The 21946-nt window shown below is 45.9% G+C and overlaps 1 protein-coding gene across 1 annotated transcript in view; it reads right to left on the reverse strand.

Moving 5' to 3' along the window:
* Positions 1–536: 536 nt before the first annotated feature.
* Positions 537–21946, reverse strand: part of LOC126518185 (uncharacterized) — a 32247-nt gene continuing 10837 nt past the window's right edge. Inside the window, exons 4-9 of the mRNA XM_072285192.1 lie at positions 17024–17252; positions 13530–13728; positions 8192–8446; positions 5214–5429; positions 2486–2720; positions 537–709 (exon numbers count right to left, since the gene is read on the reverse strand). Coding sequence (XP_072141293.1) covers positions 537–709; positions 2486–2720; positions 5214–5429; positions 8192–8446; positions 13530–13728; positions 17024–17252 — 1307 coding nt within the window. The remainder of the gene's footprint in view (positions 710–2485; positions 2721–5213; positions 5430–8191; positions 8447–13529; positions 13729–17023; positions 17253–21946) is intronic.

Below are 21946 nucleotides of genomic sequence, written 5' to 3' on the forward strand. Positions count from 1 at the left end.
CAAGAAATTTCCCTCCGAACAGCGGCGATCCGTTGTAGCTGTTGCACCTACTCATGAAGCTTCGAGGGGAATGATTAGAACCTTGTCGCTGGCAAGTTGTTGCAGGTATTTCAGTGCCCCAGCGCGCGAAAATTCTACTTCAACATGCCGATGAAGCTTTGGCCACCGCACAAGTGGGACGAGTGTTTCTCATCTCGCTCTGAAAACGGGATCCCAACAGAACCACGAGCAACGACGCAGAAAACTACCGCGGGCGGCTGCTTCCTTTCCCGAGGGCACTTAACAACACGGCCACCAGGGGCGCGTTCGTCGGCGCACACTTGAGAGACCCTACGAGCACTATGCGTATACTTTGCCGGGATGCTTTGCAGCAGCAGCGTTGTAGCGCAACTCATGAACAAAATAGGCTCCGTCGGAAGAAGCACTCGTGTCGCGTCTTGCCGTCCTCCCCATTTTTATAGAAGGAAAAAGAAAAAAATTCCTGAAACCGTAGCTCACGAAGATGCCCCCCAAAGATAGCACCTATACAAACCTTATTAGGCGCTTACGTTTCTTGGGTATGCAGACGGCGGGAGGGTCATCCTGTCTCTGGCCTCGTCCATCTCCTTCTTGAGACCAGGGAGCCAGAGGGTGCCGGCAATAATTGAGAAGAGCCCGGACAAGATGAAGACGATCGCGTAGGACTGCGTCTCGCCGTCCAGGAACACCACTGTCGATTCGAAACGACCGCAAGGCTCGCCTTGTAATACACGGCAACGAGGTGCACGTATTTCTGCATTGCGAGAAGCGCCTATACACGAAACCTTCCACTATGCCCAGAATTGAGGGATGCAAGACGCATGGATGGATGGATGTTATGAGCGTCCCCTTTGGAACGGGGCGGTGGGTTGCGCCACCAAGCTCTTGCTATTATACTGCCTAAGGTCATATCCAGGTTAAATAACAGAGAAAGTAACATGAGTGGGCACGACAAATTAGAAATGGGATTTCTCGGAAAAAAAGGCTGTTAACATTAACGTTTTAGTGATATATAAAAAAAATTGCTATTTGGCGAGCAGCTGCAGAAACTTTGAGCAGTGTGGTAATAGGTTTCCGATTAGCCTGATGATTTCGGTGGGACTTCATACTAGCAAATAGCCGAGCTGCCCAGAAGCCTATATTGCCGAAACTTTCCAGAGATGTTCCCAAATAGGTCTTCTTCAAGTATCAACCAACCACTAATTGATGGCAACGTTTTTTTCTCAGACATCTGTCTGTTTGATTTGTTTTGTTTTGTTTTTTTTTTTATTGCGGAGGCCATTCAGTTATGCAGGGCCGAGCGGACGTTCACCGAAAGGGAGCGCCTGGCGTATATCGAGCCTGATGTCCCGCTATTCTCGGCATAGACCGGCTACTGCCACAAGATCGCAGGAGACGCACCGTGATTTTCGTGTTAACGCCCTTACTTAGGAAAATACGCAGCACAAAAGGCCTGCGGTATCCAATGAGGCCAGCTTGTATAGTTAGCTGCCGATCATGTTCGAGTGCTCTCTGTCGGAACCACAATAACAGCACTGACAATTGTGAACAGTAAGAACAACGGGTTGACAGGATGATGCGCCATTGACCCGTTTCCTTATTTTTGTCACACGCGTTTGGCAGGAAGCACGGTGTCGCGACGCTACATCGTTGCGGGTAAGTATGAAGAAGGGAAACGGAGAGGTGCAATACACCCTACGGAAGATCGGTTCATTAAAATAAAGAAGCTTCTCGATATCTGTTGGAAGACCAGCCTACACAGCAGGCCTCACTCAGTCCTTGCAGGCCCTTGCCATTTATCGTGCCCCCTACATTGACCGCCGACTAAACCGAGATACAGCACTCCTAAACAGCGGCTTAGCTCGGCTATGCCAGAATGTACGTAGCGAAAGCTAAGGCATAGCATGGTTAGCCTTGGTTAATCTTGATTGCAAGTCCAGGTTAGTCTGCTTGTCTAGCTATGTTACGGCGTTTAGCTAGTCGTTCGGCGCGCTGTTCGTCTGTTTCCTGGGCGATTCGTTTCCTCTTCATCTCGTTCCGATGTCGATTACAGGCTTCCTCCTCCTTATAAGAATTGTCGCCGTCCATACTGCCGCCTCAACTGTGGTTGCGGCGCACGCGAGCTCTCCTTTTCAAGCCTCCGACATGTTATCAGGCATGCGACGCACCTGGCGAAGCGAGCAGAGGCGAGTGCAACGACGAGGAGCGCGGTGGGACGTCGTGTGCATCTTCGGAGTACGTCCACGGCGAAATCGCAAGTTCGCGGCCAGTAAAGCTTTCGCTTTAAATAGTTGGCGGGAGTGTCGGCTTATGTATCCTACCACCTGCCTCCGCCAAGTAATGTCATCAGCCGCTATCTCACTCCGTGGCTGAACAGAGGTCATCGTCACACTGCCTGCTTCTCTTCCAGAGCTTTTTACAAGCTGAATGCAGTACTGCCCATGCTGTTACGTATATGTACACTCACTGACAAACACCGGTCCGAGCAGGCATCCGATGCCCGAGGCGGCCCGGCATATTCCCAGCTGGCGTTCCACGGCGTCCGGTTCGCTGTAGCGCTGCAGCACCGGCACTGGCAGCAGGTCGAGCGCGCTGCTGATGCCGCCCAGGCCGAAGCCTACCGGGGCCAGCAGGAACACCTCGTTGGTCATCGCCATGAGAAAGAGGACGCCGCCCTGCAGGAACGCCTGCACCGCCATCACCTGCACCGGTGACGGGCGCGTTCACGTTGGACGCGAGCATTTCGGCCATGTATCATCCGTATGTCACTCTGTGCTTTAAGACATTTGTATCGCCTTACAGACGTCGTCACTGGCACCGGCGACGGGTATGGGTTGGACGTTAAAGGTATCTGCCCAGCATTCATATAAGTCGCCTTGTATTCTTTAGTGTGCTCACATTGCCTGAAGCGCAAATACCTGCTGCCAAGGAAGCGCGAACAGGAGGAGGAGGCAACACATGCGCACTCTTTGTCCACGTTTTTCCCCTATCTTTAACGCGACAGCGTTAAGGAGCTCGTGCTGCAGAAAAGCCGGTGTCCGCGGCATGGGCCGTGAGCGAAAAATTCCAGAAGGCAATTCATAAATAAAAACAACTTGCAAGATAGGCTGGGCGGTGGTCGAACCAGGGTCTCAGGAGTGTGAGACGGAGACGCTACTACTCAGCCATGAGTTCCATGATTCAAACCGCGACAAAAGCGCCTCTAGTGAATGCGGTCTTGCCTTAGAAACGTGCCATAGAAAGTTATACTGCGGTGTATATCGGTAATTATGAGCATGTAAATTGCAGATGTCGCAGTTAAACGAGTAGTGAAGTACGTTTCCGCTACATTTCTTCTGCGCTTGACGCACACGCAGAGCCATCTTGCGGCAAACACAAAAGAGCCCCTTCTCGCAGTGTACGGTGCTGCCCTGACAGGTGGCGCGCCACTCGCCCGCTTCTCCCCTTCGTCTCGTCAAGAGCCTGCCGAGAGAATGAGTGGGCGGTGCGAACGGGGTGCCATAACGCTATCGCGTTCCGCTCTTGAAGGCGAAGCTTAAGCGTCCTCCAATTTCATTTTCTTTCCTTTCTTTGTTTGCCTGCAGTATGTCGTACAAACAAGGTCGAATTTCCACCCTTCTCAAGCAACACCTACCCCGCGGTGCAAGGCATGCAAATATTTGCAAGTGAACGTTGGGGCACAGCATCTATGCGTTACTTTGCGCTTTAGCATCGTTACATTGCCTTCGAAACGTCATCACTGGCACCACTGACACTTGTAACAAGCTCTTGTGCGTATATCCATGCCTCACAGCGTCGCGTTGCTTTTATTGACATAAACGCCGTTATTTTTGTTGGAAACAAACGTGTACGTGCTGGACCAGGACAGTCTTGTATGCACACAGTGTCTTCGGACGTATACATTATATTTTGTTCCCAGTGCTTCCCGACTTCTGACATAAAAAAATATGGAGAATGCTTAAGAGTGGAACGCGATACCTTTCAAAGATGCCTGACTGTTTCTCACGCTTCCCGTAAACTACAACTTATGTAACCATAACGTTTACCGGCAAAAGCTGGCGGCGAAAGCTGTGCACGAAGGCGACCTTTCTGGTAGAAACGCGGCCTCTTGCGTGAGCCGATTCCAGAGGTAGTGTACAGTCGCGGCAAAAAGAAAATTAGGTCATTATCCCGTTTCTGTTATTGTTTCGCAGTTTTAATATTTAAATATGAAACGATTTAACATGAAAGCCATGCGCTGTCGGTGTTTTGTTCATGACATTTGTTTGTGGGCTGTCATTTCAGAATTCCAAGGAATAACTTTGTCAAAAATGTTAAGACAAGATATGAGTAACTTTATTGATAGATATGGTGCGGCAATATACCATCCCCATACCGCATGTCACATGCCTAGGTATGGCATGTATACAGATAGCTAAATATACACGGAAATTTTCGCTCACAGAAAACTTCTCCGAAGCCGACACCGGATTTTCTGCCACACTATCACACGAGCATCACGGCCACACGGCCCTGAACGCTAACGTTATTTCCCGTCGTTCTTCCCTTGACGTCCAATTCCGACGCCAAAGGGTAAAACGAAATAATAATGCAGCTGCATTTCTTTTTCTTAAGAAATCCGTATGAGGTTTAAAAATCTTTGTCTTACATTTTCATTCTAGCATACCGTGCTGCTAACCGACTACTCGTGACAGAGTACTGATGCTTGATGACTCGCGCGTATCACTTTCCGCAATTTGCGTTTTCCGAAGACACACAGGCCTTCACAGTTTTTACACCTCAGACACTTCAAGAGGCCCTCACTACAATTGTAAACTTAGCACGACAGCGTTAAGACAGATGCAGCAGACTGACGTAACCTGGTCGTTCGTTTCCGTCACCCTGGGGCGTCACAGCGTGCATTGCAACGAATCGATTGCGAGTCATCATTATCATTTTCGATGCTCGCACGTTGTCCTAACTACTTGTGCTAGCTTTCAAAAAACGGAATGGCATGACGAAGATGACATCATTTAGGCCACCACTCCGACTACGATAAAGAACGGCGACGGCCGCGAATGCAGCAGTTTAAGGCCTCACGTGACTGCTACCGCTGTGTTGCTGGTTCGTTCGCAAACAGTCACTTATGGTACAGACGCGAGCCTCGTCCTCGCCGCCTTCTGCAAGCGTATGCACGGTCGAGTGTTCGTGTTTACCTTGCGGTGCTCGCCGTCGCCAAGAAGGGCCTCGTAACACAAGCGTCCGACCAGGTCGCCAGCGCCGTACGAGAGCAAAGCGAGGGTGGCCGAACGAGAGCGCGCCGGGTCCCCGTCCATGGCGTAGTCGTAGATGAGCGCGCCGGCCGTGACCGACAGCGACGTGAGGGCGCCGTGTGCAGCCAGTGTTTTGGCCACCGCACTGTCCAGAGTGGTCTTCATCATAGATAGATAGATAGATAGATAGATAGATAGATAGATAGATAGATAGATAGATAGATAGATAGATAGATAGATAGATAGATAGATAGATAGATAGATAGATAGATAGATAGATAGATAGATAGATAGATAGATAGATAGATAGATAGATAGATAGATAGATAGATAGATAGATAGATAGATAGATAGATAGATAGATAGATAGATAGATAGATAGATAGATAGATAGATAGATAGATAGATAGATAGATAGATAGATAGATAGATAGATAGATAGATAGATAGATAGATAGATAGATAGATAGATAGATAGATAGATAGATAGATAGATAGATAGATAGATAGATAGATAGATAGATAGATAGATAGATAGATAGATAGATAGATAGATAGATAGATAGATAGATAGATAGATAGATAGATAGATAGATAGATAGATAGATAGATAGATAGATAGATAGATAGATAGATAGATAGATAGATAGATAGATAGATAGATAGATAGATAGATAGATAGATAGATAGATAGATAGATAGATAGATAGATAGATAGATAGATAGATAGATAGATAGATAGATAGATAGATAGATAGATAGATAGATAGATAGATATCGCTCTTTTTATTGGGATGGGGACAAGTGCTGCCTTGACACAATTGAAAATTTCGTGACCTTACGTATTTCTTGCATGTCATGTCAAAACTGTTTATCCCCTTTCTTCGTCGAGTTTATTACTGCGCGTGACGTCGCATACTGCGTCACACTACTCGTGTCACTATCTTGCACCGTCATTCGCGCCATCACTTTCGCTACTCGCTCGCATCACTCGATCGCACGCACTCACTCCAGCAATTTTTAATGCATAAGCATTCCTCGGAGAGTACGCCAGCAAAATCTGTCTGTCACGCTAAAAGTGTAATGCCTTATATCTGCATAAAAATAGTTTACCTTGCGACGTTTAGCCATTTAATCGTTATAATAGTGTTAATGTAGATGATTAGTAGCTCTATAAGCGATAAGGCACAATTTATAGAAAAAAAAGTATTGATCAGAGAAAGAAAAGTTTTCGTCAGGCCGCCTTGAAAGCTTACTTTCCCGTGTTATATGCGTGTGTGCAAAGAAGCCTGCTTTGGGGCAGTTAGGTATAAGTATAACTGATTGGTACATGTGATAATAGTTTAATAGTAATATATTAATAAATAATTGATTGCGGTAAAAAAGGAGCAGGTGATGCTGCCGTCGCCGCGTACACGAGGTAACAAAAAAGTAACAAGAGAAAATAAAATGAAAACATCACGGCGACGCCGATGGCGATGACAGAAATGCGCCTGGAATGTCCATAATTTTCATATAATTATATAATATATATAAGTCCATATAATTGCTATCGCAATAAAATAGCTAGAAGAAATTGGAGGATGCTTAAGCTTCGTCTTTAAGAGTGGTGCGCGATAGCATTCAAAGATGCCCGACTGCTTCTCACGCTTCCCAGCAACTGCAGCTTGTAAACGTTACTTTTACAGGGAAACGCTCGCGGCGAACGCTATGCAAGAAGATGAGCTTTCCGGTAGAAACGCGGCCTCCTCCGTGGGCCAATCCCGAAGTTCTTGCACAGCTGCGCCAAGAACGTTACGTAATTTTCAGGTTTGTGTTATTGGTTCCCGCTTCTATTTCTGTCTGAGAAGACCTAACATAAAAGGCATACAGGTGTCATCTGTTTGTGGGTTGTCATTCTCAAAATGCCGAGGAATAACTTGTGAAAAATGTAGGACTACGTATGAGCAACCTTAGCGATAGAACAATGTCGCAACTCGCATGTACCGCGCGCCACATAGCAAGGCGTGGCATATGCATATAAGTAAATATACACGGGAATATTCAATTACGGTGACGCAGACGCTGGACGCTAACACCGACGCCGGAATTTACGCGACACGGGGCCCTTAAAATAGCTGAGATGAAACCGGTTGTAACGGCGTTCCGGCTCAGTTGATACGATAGCTTGAAAAGGCCTTGCACCTTCCTGGCAACTCATCATCCCACCGTTCAGTACACAGATTTCATTTCTTTGGCACCGGAGAAGCGCCGAGTCGCTCCGCAGTCGTTGACTATGGGACCTCCTAGAGTTACTTCTTCTGTAAAAAATTCCAAGCACATCAATAAACTGAAACTGAAACAAACTAAACATGCGTAAGCTAGGAAAAGCAAGTAAGGAAAAGCGAAGTAACAGCCGAGCGAAAGAATGCCTGCGCATAGACGATTCTCGGAATTTCTGTAGCATTTCTTTTTATAAACCACCTTAGTTGTGGGACGCTCATGGATAACGACGTGTTGTTACACGAGAGGTTTGGGGCGAATGAAAGTCTGGAATCAGTGGCGGTGCGCGCGCTCGTTGAGTTCGCGCTGATGCGAGACGCAGCACGAAGGTCAATTCGCTCGCTGCTGCTGCCGCACTTCTTCCCTCCAGCGTTTTGACAGCCAGTTTCCGCGGTCATCGAGCGAGATGTGTATGTGTTGGCTTGTGCGCGCGTGGCAGCACGCTTGTTAATTTACTTAGTATGCCTATGTTGACGAGTTTATACGGCTGATAAAACTGCTATCCCTAATTCGCATAGCTAGCTGTCGACCAATCTTCCATCGCAGTAGATGCTTCGCCTTTCGGGCGAAATTGCAACTTCTTTTAGTTCCTCCGCACTCCCGTGACTTGGCGCTGCGCCTGCCGCTCTCGGAGGCCACGTAACAAACCATATGCTCACCCCCCCGACTCCGGTATGCGACGCCAGCTTAGGCGGCTCCGCTGCGGCCCCCTCGGGCTGCTGATCGGCGTTGGCTTGGCCTTCGAGCACCGCGGCGGCCTGCTCTCCATCGGCCTGGGCTGCCGAGGTGGCCGCCGTGCCGTCACCTCCGGTTGTACCCATCGTGCCGGGATCGACCGACGTTGCTCCCGAGACGCCGCCCGAAACCAGTCCGGGATTCATCGCGTTCGACAGCTCTTCGGCCGCCACCAACATCTGTTTAATATGCATAGACCAGCGGTTTCTTGAACAAGGGCATATGCCAATTAAGAATGATCGATTCCGCAGTAATGCATTTTATTATTACAATGGCTAACAATGAAATGCCTACTAATAATAGAATACCTACTTTATGACGTGACGTGTGTTATCGATGCACTTCACATTCAGCTAAAGACAACATAGCTGAGTGGTTCAGATTCTGTACATGGAATACCGTGCCCAATATACAAGGAGCGAGGAGAGCGTAATATATCCACTTCATAATAAAGAACGTACAGTACGAAACTGGAGGTATATACCTATGCAAGAACACAGATAGGGAAGTCCTAAGGGTAGCAAAGATCGCATGCAATCCTGTGTGCAATCAGTGTAATGTAACGTAGCTTCAACAATGCACACACATGCAGTGCGTTTAAATCAATGCGGTATGCATATGTTTCGATGTCGGCATGTGCTCTCGCAGCATTTACCAAAATAGGCTAAAGAAGGAAGACAAAGAACGACGACCAGAGGATTTAGTCCGAGGATTAGACGTTTCGTATTACACACGTAAGCCTTGTTCGCTGTGGGCTAATTAGGACTCCTATCCCCGGACTCGTATCTAAATACATGCAAACTGAGAAATCGTTTTTTTCAGCAACCACTGCACTGATTTTTTATGAAGTTCGTTGCATTTAAAAGAAAACGCTAAAATCTGTAGTGACCACAGGAAGCCATATACTGATTTAGGCCGTCAATGTTTTCTAAAAAATTTTTGAAAGCTACAATATGCAAACTATCTATCAAGCTTACAAATATAATTCAGTTACATAAGCATGTCACAATTCTGTAAACTTAACTTTATACATCTAACGCGCACAAAACTGATGTATCATGCAGCGCTCTGAAATATGCGACCAGTTCGGGAACAGACTTTTCAAGCCGCCTGTAAACATTGCAAAAAAAATTTTCGTTATAACTGTAAGTTCCTGCTTCACACTTGTCTCCATTATATATGCTCTAAAAGTTGCAGTTTACAGAAGTGAGACATCCGTTTCTAGTGCAGAGTTCCAGATTTGTAAACTTCGTGCTTTAATGACTTTCTTAAGCTTACTAGTTTGGGATGCTTTCGTAAAACATTCGAAGCTCTAAATAAAAATTCTGCTTACTGAAGTTACTAGAAATTATATTTCTCTTCTCAAATCCAGCAAGTGTTATTCAAATCGGTTCAACAGTTGGTTAACAAAAATTTCTACGTTTTACATCCAGCCTGTCATACCTTTGTATACCTTTATGAATAATCATACGTTTAATAAAATTTATTGACCGATTGATTGATTGATTGATTGATTGAAACATGTATTCGAATAGGGAAATCAGAGTGGGCCCCGAACTAAATCTTCTGCAATTTGTTTCACTATTATATTCAGTTCCCATGCGCAGGCATGCAGCACGATTACCGTCGTCCTGGTTCAGCCTGTATTATAGCAACGCTTTCGTGGCGTACCCCGTGTCCTGCCCAATGGCTCATACGCCAGACAGCACCAGCATATTTACTACCCTTACAGGTACCCTGACTGCTGACTTTGTTTTCTACAGAATTACTCAGCGATAAACCGCATGGGGCGTAACATATCTTCACCGAATCAAGTATACGTCATCAAGAGCCCAATCTTTTTAATAAAGCAAACCTTCCTATAGGCCTACTTTTCTAGGGTTTGTGGTTTGGCAAGTCTGCTGCAGCGGAGAAAAGTGCATTTTGGCTGTTGCACTGTCTCGAGCACCCATCCGCTCTAGTGAGCGGATGCACCCTGGATACAGTGTAACAAAGAGGGCGGATCCCTGAACAGTATAACGCGCAGTCACGTGAGTCACGTGGTTGGGGTCGCCGCGCCTTGCTGTCTTCAATGGCAGGCAGGTAATTGCTATGTGGTGCTTTGTGGCTCAATGATTCAATGCTTTGTGGCTTTAGAGTAAAGGTACGTAATACTATTTTAGAGTTATGGTAGTTATGGGAGTAATGATAATTTTGACACCACACCGTCGCCCATAGCGGTGCTGCAACTACACTGAAATCAGTTGCTAGGCTGGTTATTTTATATATACGAAAGGATACAGTGACGTCACTCCCCACGTCGCAAGCTGCCGTCGCCGGTTCAGCTTGCGCAACAGTAATATTTACCAGGAAACGTATGCGGGGAACGCTACGTCCTTCGCATTGTTATGAGGAGCGCCTTATCATTAATTATGTGGTTTGCATATTTTTTTGTTTGCTCTTTATTAAAACGCATGCCGTTTTTTATCTTATATGCGTGAGTCCAAAGAATGTATGTACCGTTCGCTGCACTTTGCTTAGTGCTTGTAGCATCTGCGTTACGGGGATATGATCCCTTACATTTTTGCTTGCTTATGCTAGTATGAACCGCTGATGAATCTGAGCACTGCTTGTAGCCTGTACCTTACGAGGGTATGAGAGAGAGAGAGAATAAACACTTTTACTGGGTGAATGCAGCTTTGGAGAGGCGTCCTCATTCCAGAATGCCTTGAGCTCGGGCCGCGTCCTGGAGCCTATCAATTAGCCGTTGCTGATCATCGACGTCGGAGCTGGCGAAGGCTCTCTCCCAAAGCTCCTTGGTGGGGTAAGGGTTCGGAGGATTTAATGGTGCCGCTCTGCAGCCCCCTACTATGTGCCTGAGCGACCCAGGCTCTGCGCAGAAGCGGCATTGCGGAGACAATTGTGTAGGGGCTACGAGGTGATTTCTGGTTGGGTGGGGGAATGTATTAACCTGTAGAGCTCGGAGGAATCGCTCCTGCTCTCTAGGTAGTGACTTGTGTGGCGGTGCATATGTTCTGCGGGTTAGCTTGTAGTGTTGCGTGATGTCTTTGCACGAGACTAGAGGGTGCATGCGCTCGGATTCAGATTCCTCGGCGTCGGCTCGGTGGGTCAAATCTCGAGCCACGTGGTTGGCGACCTCCTTGCCAGGAATGCCGTGATGAGCTGACGCCCAGATGATCATGACTGATCTCGTTGGCGGCTTTTGATTGATGATCTGGAGCGTAGTATGAATTCTGCCGGCAGCAAAGTTGCGGCACGCCTGTTGGTAGTCGGTCACTATGACTTCAACCTCTGTTTGGGAGAGGGCGAGGGCTATGGCCGCTTCCTCGGCTTGGAGGAGATTGTTTCATGTGAGCGAAATGCTGCTCCGATGTTCATTGTTGACGACTACGGTGGCTGTTGTGGCAGCGCGTCTGGGATAAGAACCCGCGTTCGTATAGGCTGTAGAGGGAAAGGTCCCGTATCGCTTGTGTATGGCCAGGGCCAGGTCCTCCCTTTGCTCAACGTGGTGCACTGGGTGCATGTTGCGAGGTAGAGGACATACGGTGATGTTCCTCCAGATGGTATGGGGTAAGCTCACATTCTGAGGCGGCGGATGGCTGAGAGGGGCAGAGAGCCCCAGGCGTAAGAGGATGGACCTCCCCGCTTCCGTAACCACCAGCCTTTTCGCTGACTCGATAAATATGCCTCGATCAGCTCCTCGGCCGTGTTCTCCACACCTAGTCGTAGTATGCGTTGTGTGGACGTACTGATCGGCAGGACCATCGCCTGCTTATATGCCTTTCTGGTCATTGTGTTGATTTTACTGAGTTCCGTAGCATTGAGTAATGCGTATGGAATAGCGTAAGTTATTCGAGACACGACGAATACTTGGATAAGCCGAAGTGTGTCCGCCTCCCCCATGCCTCTTGTCTTGGTTGTTATTCGCCGGATCATGTGGGTAACTCGGGCTGTTGTATTCTTAAGCTTGTGAATTAATACTTCATTGGTGCGATCTGACTGGAAAATCATTCCTAATATATTTACGCTCTGAGACGGAACGAGTGTGTGTCTCTCTCCAGTTGTATCTTGATAGTGGGCGAGTCGATGCGTGCTTTTTTCGCGGTGAGTCCAGGAGTAGCTCCGACTTTTGGGGGGGCGCAGCTGAGGCCGCATGACTAAGCATAGTCGCTCACCACGTCTGCAGCTGCCTGCAAGCGGCTCTGCATTTCCCCGATGGACCCTGTGGACGACCAGATGGTAATGTCGTCGGCATATAGGCCATGCCTCATCCCCGGGATGTTATCGAGGAGCCATTGTTATCGAGGGTATGATGTTATCGAGGGTATGAGCCATTGCTCTGCCCTGCACTGCGACCGGCATCGGCCCGCCATTGTTTTCTGGCGACGTTACGCCACGAGGAAATCCCGGGATCCTAGCCATAGACAGCTAGCTTCGGTGTAAAAGCGCAGGTTTCGGAAATCAATCCGAAGGCCGCCCCCTTGCTTCCCTACGGCGTGCTTCATTATCATATCAGCGTTTACACCCGTCAAATACCACATATGTTTGACTAATTTTACCACATTATGCATGCAAACGTTCTCTCTGTGACATTTATGTTGCGAAGGCCGGTAAAACTGAATGACCCCCTCCCCCCCTCCCCTTGCATGCTTCGCAATAAACCGTAGTTCGAAAGCTGTAGCTCGAGATCTTGTGATCGTGCCGTTCTTTGTCTCTTCATTGATTGTTCACTGATACCAGCCACCTAGCAGAGAAAGGTGCACGGGGCGAAATTGACATCGATAGCAAGGTATTGTAATGTTACACGGACTAAGGTTCGTACATCTATAGGCATTGTAAATAACAATGAGCACTCGCTTGCTAAGTTAACATATGTGGTACACGTCACGCGCCCAAGAATGCCGCTGAACAAAGTTCACTCTAATAACAGCGAGCATCCCAGGACTGAGGGCTCCCTAACCTAGCGGCTCCCATTTATTAACGATAAAGTTTTTACTCATTTCATCCACTCATACGCTGCCACAACAGCTTGCATGGGGAGGAGCGCCGGCAACGGGAAGCGCTCGCGCTTCTCCCAAAGCGAACGTTCCCTCCTACAATCAAGCGTACCACACGCCTCCGATACTAAGCATGTCACGTGACCTCCAACACTTGGCACGCGGAAAGGGAAGCACCGCATAGAGGCGCCAGCCTTCGCCCTTGCCGTCACCCTCTCCCCGTCACGCGACACTCGGAGCGCGGGCTCGCGGTCACATGGGCTACGCAAGAGCTGTCACACCCGGGGTCAGCATTGAGACGGGCCGAGCGCGCCTCGAGTGCAATGCAAAGCACCTTGGATGCATCCTGCTTCTCGGAGGCGTCTGCCTTGGTGCCCTGCTCCAATTCGGCCGCAGGCTGGGCATCCGCGTTCTCTGGCCGGTGTATCGATGGCACGGGGTCGCTCGGAGACATCCACGGAGGCCTGTGGAGGGCGGCGCAAGAGAGCAGGGAAAAAAAAGAAAGTTACAGAAGGAAAGTATTTCTCGTGCAGTGCCTAGATTTGTGTCACGTCACCTTAACTGCGCATGGGCCAGTGATGCTCACTGCCGAATTTTAACACAGGGGACCGCGCTCAGTCGAGCTGCAGTGAAGCTGCTTTTCCCCGCCACACACTTGATCTTATTAGATTAATAAACAATTGATTGATTGATTGATTGATTGATTGATTGATTGATTGATTGATTGATTGATTATTTCGCAGTGGGTCTTAGCAAGCGTTCACTGTTCCCACTGAATAACGAAGTACTGACTGATACTATGGAAGTTGCAGAAGCTCTGCCACGCGCTTGTCACGGTAAAAGGATGACACTTTGCAAGTACGAAGGCTGGTATGCACTTATAAGCTACTTTAATTTGACAGGTAAACTGCAGCAAGGTATGTGACCGGGCTGTAGTTGGTGTTCCATCTTGTTAAAGAGTACGAAACCAGAGAAAGGACGCCAAGAAAAAGAGAGGGGACGCAGACAAGCGCTGACTTCCAACTGTGGAAGTCGTCGTATACCGTGCACTCCATCCACGTTAAAGAAAAACCATAGGGGGTCGAAATTCCAGAGTCCCCGAGTACAGCGTTTACATGCCATAATCATGATTATGGCACGTAAAGCCCCCGGATTTAACTTGTTCAACTTTGGAAGTGAAAGTTGCAAGTAAGCGCTTGTCTTCGTCCCCCCCTCCTTTTCTCTTTCTCGTCCTTTGTCTTGTTTGTATAATGACAAAGGACGCAACATGATGGTACTTGAAGTTGTAGGTGTGTCTCAAGATACCCAACCTGGGGTCATTGATAATATCGTGACGTCACAACACAGATTACAAATCTGCTGACGTCGCGAAGCAATAAGGTTAGTTACAAGGGCATTTTTCATTAAAAAAGAATGAACGATAACAAAGCATGTCTTTTCTGCCTGCGCTCAAGTGTAGCAGCCGCTGCGATATCATAAACCGAGCGAGCCAGTGTATCATAAGATTGTGGCTATAGTGTTCTAGAAGGTTTCTAGAACACTAGTCATGACCCGTCGACCTACTGGATACCGAAACAGAAGTACGCTCTTAGAAACGAGTACTCATTTTTTTTTTTCAGCTTGCGCTGACGTTTCCGAGTATTCCTTTCAGGATATGCGTCTTCATTTACCCCAAAATATGGCGAGTTGGAGATATTATGCCGGTACTCTTTAAAGGCTCGCAACAATGATGTTCATCATGCTGGAGCTTGTGGATGCAACCACATGGGGGATGCAATAGCATTGTTTGCAATAAAAAGGTACGTAGCCAGATGTTCGTTCTCTTTTTCTTTTATTGTACTAGTGTTCTCTCAGTCTTTAGTTCCTTACTCCTCGCATGGTCGCACTGAGCGTACTTCAATGTCGCCCGAATATAAGTGGTAGCCGATTACATGCATCGCAATAATCAGAAGGGTTGTTGTTGGGATTTTTCATGGGACAGTAGCCTCAACTTCGGCAGCTATAGAACATTTCTTTTTTCTGATAAAGGTAGCACGTCTGATAAAGGTAGCACGTGGTAACGGGGCATAAACCATTGAGCACGTTGCGCTTGGTGTTTGCGCTGAATTTTTCACTTTAAAATACTATGTACTAACTAGCCCCAACCAATGTTTTGTTCTAGCATTGAGAGGCGGTTGGAAGGTCGGTTTCGCAAAGGGAGTAACAACGCCACGTTGAGGCGACATTAAGTTCTCTTCTACTTTGATTATGATCTCTTTAGCGTTTGAAAGCATTCATATGAATTTAGAAAGCTATAAAAAAATAGTTTCCGTGACACCATCCACAGGGCGGCTCATACCATCGTCATCATCGTCGTCTGTCTCGGCAGTAGACAGCTTTTCTAGTGGCAACAGCCATAAGCGAAAACAACTTCAATGTTGCTTTTTTTTTCTTGGGGAACCAGCACATAACAGTGCCAAGTTTTATATTGAACGATAGGGTCGAAGACTTGTGATCTTGTGATGAATGTTTAGCAAGAATGGCGCAGCGGGAAACGCAACATACTTTGACTTCTTAACATAAGAATGCTACAGGATTGCTGAAAATTGTTTACTAATGCGTAAGCATTCTTTGGTTCGGCTGTTACTTCGATTTGCTAACTTGCTTTTCATAGCTTATGCATGTCTACCCAGCGCTTCTCCGGTGCCAAAGAAATGAAACCCGTGTACTGAAAGGTGTAGAATGAGTTTCCAGGAAGCCGCATGGCCCCTTCAAAGCGTTCGTATCAACTGAGCCGGAACGCCGTCACAAACGGTTTCGCCACAGCTGGTTCTACCTTTTTTTTATAATTTATACTTTTTCTATTTTTTATGTTTTGTTACGACCTTGCCTCGGCGATGGCGACGTCACCAGTTTCTCTAAGCACCACGAATTATTATTATTAATAATAAACTATTATCACATATACCAATCAGTTATATTTATACTCAGCTGCTTCAAAGCGGGCTTCTTTGCACATAACCCCGTACTGCGAAAAAGTAAGCTTTCAAGGCGGCCCGACAAGAATGGTTTTCTCTTTGATCAATATTTGTTTTAAATCGTTCCTTGTCCCTTTTAAAGCTACCAATTATGTACATTTGCAATACTATAATTAATAAATGACTTCACTTAGCAAATTAAAGGTAGAAGGCATTACATATTTAGCGTGACATACGGATTTTGCAGGAGTACTCGCCAAAGAACGCTTACACATTAATATGTCACCGGGTACAGTGTCGCCCTAAAGAGGATAGCAGTATCAACGTACAGCTATCAGTAAACATCGGTTAAAATATGCTGCCAAGTACTCTATATATACATATCGTAAAGGATAGACATGAAGACAGGGGGGGGGGGGGGGGATCAGAAAAGGTTGTAACATCACTCACCACGAAGCCTCCTGGGACCGGCGCCTGCAAACTTCAGGTGAATTCCTCCCCTCTAATCTGGCCCTTTCTTCTCGCATCCTAATGCGCATTCGCGCCTCACGCCGCGCCGAGAAAGGTGACGTCAGAGAGAGAGAGAGAGAGAGTAACTAGCGGCGTTATAGTAGCCGTAGATAATACTAGCGCACTCCCGTAAACGAAGAAAACTGCGAAGCATTCAACTGACATGTGACTTCCGGCACACTTTCTTTTTTGCAACCTCACTTCTTCCTCCTTCCTGCGTCAATCTATATAGCCGACTGGTACGTGCGAATACACCCATCAGCGGCGGAGGTACACCGCGAGGCGACCGTACCTGGCCATGAGGAGGGAGCCGGCCAGGGCGTTGAGCGATATGGCGCCTGTCACGAGCAACGCGCCGTCCAGTCCGTACTCGCTCACGAGCAGCCCGAGCACCAAGGGGTACGCGATGGCCGACAGCGAGAAGGCCGCCCGGTAGATGGACAGGGCCTTGCGACGCTCCGCCTCGAAGTGGAGGTGCACCACCGTCTCGTTGACGACCATCGACACGGCGGCGCCAAGGCCTGCGACGACATACACAAGGCACACACGTCGTGTGCGACCATGCATACAAGCACGCATACGGATAGAATTACGATTCCGTCAAGTGCCGCTCTGATCGCCGCAGCCGGTCACGAAGAGCATTCAACGGGTTCCGCATAGATGTATTCCTAAATTTAGCTTCGATCCGTTTTAAATGCAGGGTGCTTAAGAAAATTGCGGTCGAAATTGCTTGAAACAGAAGATGCCCGTTTGTTTCGTTCCACACTTTGGGAAACAATCTCGAAACTGGTGCTATCCGGGAAATTCATTTAAAGTGGATAAGTCTTGCAAGCTCATCGGCTACATTTTGTATTACATTATGTGCTATGATGTAATTGAGAAGTGAATTAGTGAATTTTTGTAAGTTACTTGAATATGTGTTTCAATTTGGCAGCAGCGGCGTGAACAGCACTGGATGATTCGCATGGATTGACAGCAGTATCTTTTTGCTGCAGGTTCGGCAATCAGTTCACTCTGATCATCCGTCTTCTATCTACGTCCTGGGCCTACCTGCCACGTGCGGTCAAATTTCGCCCTTCGGCCTCTACCCCGAGCAAAGCGCTGACCCCAAAACTATACGTGCGGACTGTTCCTAGCTGCTGGTTCGCTGAAACATTTTGACGTCATCAGCGAAAAGGCTACAAATACCGGGACCTTGTCGGGCACCATCCAAATCACAGCAGTGGCGTGAACAGCACTGGATCATTCGCATGGACTGACAGCAGTATCTTTTTGCTGCAGGTTGGTGAAATCTGTTTACTCCTTTTGTAACTTCTTCACTACACTTGAAATTATGCCACCACACTGCTGCCATACGATAGCATACCAGTGTTTGTTGTAACTTACTGCTGGTCATCATGGCGAAAATAAGCAAAGAATCGGTATGTGCCCTTGAGGACCTGAATAGAGAAATTAGGATCGACCTCAAGAATTTGAAAGATTCTCTGAAACGAGACTTTCGAAATGAACTCAGAGAAATAGAAGCTAATCTAAAGTTTCCTGATGACAAATTTGATGATATGGTAACTAATCTGAAAGCAGTCCTAGAAGAAAATAAACGCTTGCGCACTGAAAATGACAACCTGAAGTCACGTTGTGATCAAATAGGAAGTCAAACGAAATCGAACTAGTTTTGAATCGACTGCGAACAGTACTCGCGAAACGCCAATATAGAAATAAAAGGAATTCTAGTGAATGCTAATGAAAAACTGACGGAAATCATGATGATGTTTGGTGACTGTATTGGGGAATCCATATCACCGTCTGATATTGACGTGTGCCACCGGACTTCAGTACCGGGAAGCCAAACTGGAAAGAGCCTTATTGTCCAGTTTGCACTCCGAAGGAAACGAAATGCTGTGCTGGAGAAAGGAAGACGAAAGCGACTAACGGCTAGTGAACTTGGGTTTTCTAAATCTGTGCCCATTTACGTCAATGAGCACCTGTGTCCTGAAAGGAAGCGCCTCCTTGTGCAGGCCATTACCAAAAAGCGTGAAACGAACTGGAAGTTTGTTTGGGTGCGTGATGGGCCCATTTATGCCCGCAAATCTGAAAACAGTGCCAGACTAAGGATCACTAGGTGGAATGATTTCAATAAAACGAGCTAAAAACATGGATGCCCCCATGAGCTGCCTCGAACTTTCTTCTATCGCAGATCTAGATAGCGTTTACTGTGAAAATAGCATTGCTGTTTTTCCTATGAACTGTCGTTATGTGTGCAACAAGGCTGATGAAATACATAGCCTGTTTACTTCCCTTAAATTTTCTTTCCATGCAATAATGTTTACTGAAACACGGTGCCACTATGATTCAACATAATTTGTGCTAAACAATTATATTCACTTTGCTAATAACAGGCAAACTCGAAGAGGGGGTGTTGTATCCCTGTAAATTGCGAATTCGCTTCCTGCAACAATACTTGAGAAATTCACGTTCTGCCCTCCGGACTGTGAAGTGTCAACCGTTCAGAGTAACAAAAATATATTTTGTGTTGTCTACCGCCCTCCAGACGGAAAACTTGAAAAAAAATTTTTTTCGTTGTTAGAAGCCCCTTTTGATTATGTGTCTATAAATGAGCACGTGCTCTACCTTTCCGGTGATATGAATATTGATATCCGAACTCCGTCACCGGAGCAGACAGAATTTGCTTCTTTATTTGATTATTATGTTCTTGTGAATTTAATTACTGTACCAACGCGCGTAACTTGTTCCACTTCAACTACTTTGGAATAAATTATCACTAACAACGATAAAAGCACTATAACTTCCGGAACTTTGATAACTGATATAAGTGATCATTTTACTGTATTTGCCTTTATTGCTAATACCAACTCTAAACATGCTTCTAAATCACCGGTGTCTTATTATCGCAGCAGTGATTCAACTTCCCTCGACACCTTTCGTAATGAAATATGTACAGCCGACTTCTCCCATATATTGTCGCTACCTGACGCAGATGTTGCGTACGATGCACTAATGATTGTGTTAAACCACATATATCAAAACTACTTTCCTTTAAAATGCTGTCGCAAACGAAAATCGAAGAAACCATGGATATACGAATGCCTTATTGAAAAAAAAAATAGAAAGAAGAACGAAACTATATATGCGCAATTCGTTAAATACAAGGATTCCGTGAAATTGTCTTAATATAAGAAATATCGCAATAACTTGAACACAGAACTACGTCACGCCAAGTATGAATACTTCAGCTATTCGTCCTCAGGTAATTCTAGCACGAACTCTCAGCATCGATGGAATCAACTAGGTTAACTACTTGGACGTCGCTACAACAGTTGTCCAAACTGCATTATGCGCGATGGTGCTGCGCTGACAAGGCAGGATTTCTCAAATGCCTCAAACGATTTCTTTGTAAATAGCACAAATACAGTATGCTCTCCTACTAATTCAAAAAATACGTCAATTCACCAAGCACCAGGAGTCTCGATGTCGATGTTTCTGTCCCCTTTAACCAACAATGAGAATTTCTGTATTCAGAAATCTTAAAAACAGTAGGGCTTTAGATAGTAACGGTTTTCAAATAAAACCTCTAAAGTATGTAATTGATTTGTTAGCCCCAATCTTAACATACATATTTAACCTTTTTCTCAGTAGTGGGGTATTTCCTAACCAGATGCAGATTGCAAAAGTTATCGTGATACACAAAGGAGGCGATACCTCTGAATTGTCAAATTATAGGCCAATTTATATTCTACCGGTAATTTCTAAAGGCGCAGAGAAAATTATTCACACGAGAATAATTTTTCAAATAAGCATTCCGTTTTGTCGAATGATCAGTTTGGGTTTAGACCAAAAAGATCCACTGAGTTGGCACTGCTCAAGCAAAAGGAACTCATCATAAATGCATTTGAAGAGAAGCTCCATGCCCTCGTAATTTATGTTGACTTTTCCAAAGCCTTTGATTTAATCAATCATGACTTGTTAGTAAATAAACTAAACCACTATGGTATAGGAGGGATTCCTAATTATTTGATATGGTCATACGTTCAACATCGTAAACAAACTGTAGCACACAATGATGCTCTGCCTGATGGCCAATACATAAAATCGGGCGTGCCGCAAGGCAGCATCTTAGACCCTTTGTTGTTTTTAGTTTACTTAAATGATATATTTTACACTAAGCTACCGGTGAACCTTACTGCCTACGCTGATGACCTTACGGTGCTCATTACGGGTAGTAGAGAAAATCACTTATCCTCTACAGGTAATGAGCTTTTGCAATACATGTGTCAGTGGTCGCAGGAAAATTACCTAAAGGTGAACACAAGCAAAACTAAAGCCATGGTATTTCGAGCGAAAAACAAAGTTGTAAAAGATATTATGCTTAGGTTTGGGGACAACTATATTGGACTCGTGCGTAGTATCAAATTTCTGGGAGTAACCTTCTCGGAATTGCTTAATAGGGATGCCCAAATTAATAACAGACGATCAAAAACGAACAAAGTGAATGGGGTGCTATGTCATCAACGGTATGTGCTATCAACAAGAATTAAACTATTATTCTACAACGCTTTCTTAGTTCCAATACTTAACTATTGCAACACTGTCTGGGGCACAAGTACGAAACATAATTTATCCAAGATTGTTACACAGAAACGTGCGACAAAATTAATTGCTAACATACCATGGTATGCCCACACAGAAAGCTATTATTCCGAGTTGAACATCATTCAAGTGCCTAATCTTTAAGCCTTCAGATTAATTCTTATGAACAAGAATGCTATTAGAACAAACGACGCAGATATGTTGACACTATTCAACCTTCAAAGCCATGTGCCCATGTACAATGTAAGCCGTTGCACCGCTTGGTCTACACCGTTTTGTCGGACTGTGTACCGATTTCAATAAAGCGCCTATAAACTTCCCTATTACCTTAACACACTCGAACTGAGTAACATCTCACTGGTAGAAATATCGACAAATAAGTTAATTAGTGTTTTGCCGCTTTTGCACTAATGTATGGTGTTTCGTTCTGTTTTTTTGTATGTCGCGCAATTCTCTTACTTCACACAATGTTAACAAATGCACTAAGGCTCTTCTCAATTTTGTACGTATATTTTCTTACTGACCCCTACTGTACTTTTGCCCTTGTACGTTCACAAATTTCGCAATGTATTCCTATGTTTCCAGTATTTCTCTGCGTTTGTCATGACTA

This window comes from Dermacentor andersoni, chromosome 11 (genome assembly GCF_023375885.2).
Source record: "Dermacentor andersoni chromosome 11, qqDerAnde1_hic_scaffold, whole genome shotgun sequence".
Lineage (NCBI taxonomy): Eukaryota > Metazoa > Arthropoda > Arachnida > Ixodida > Ixodidae > Dermacentor > Dermacentor andersoni.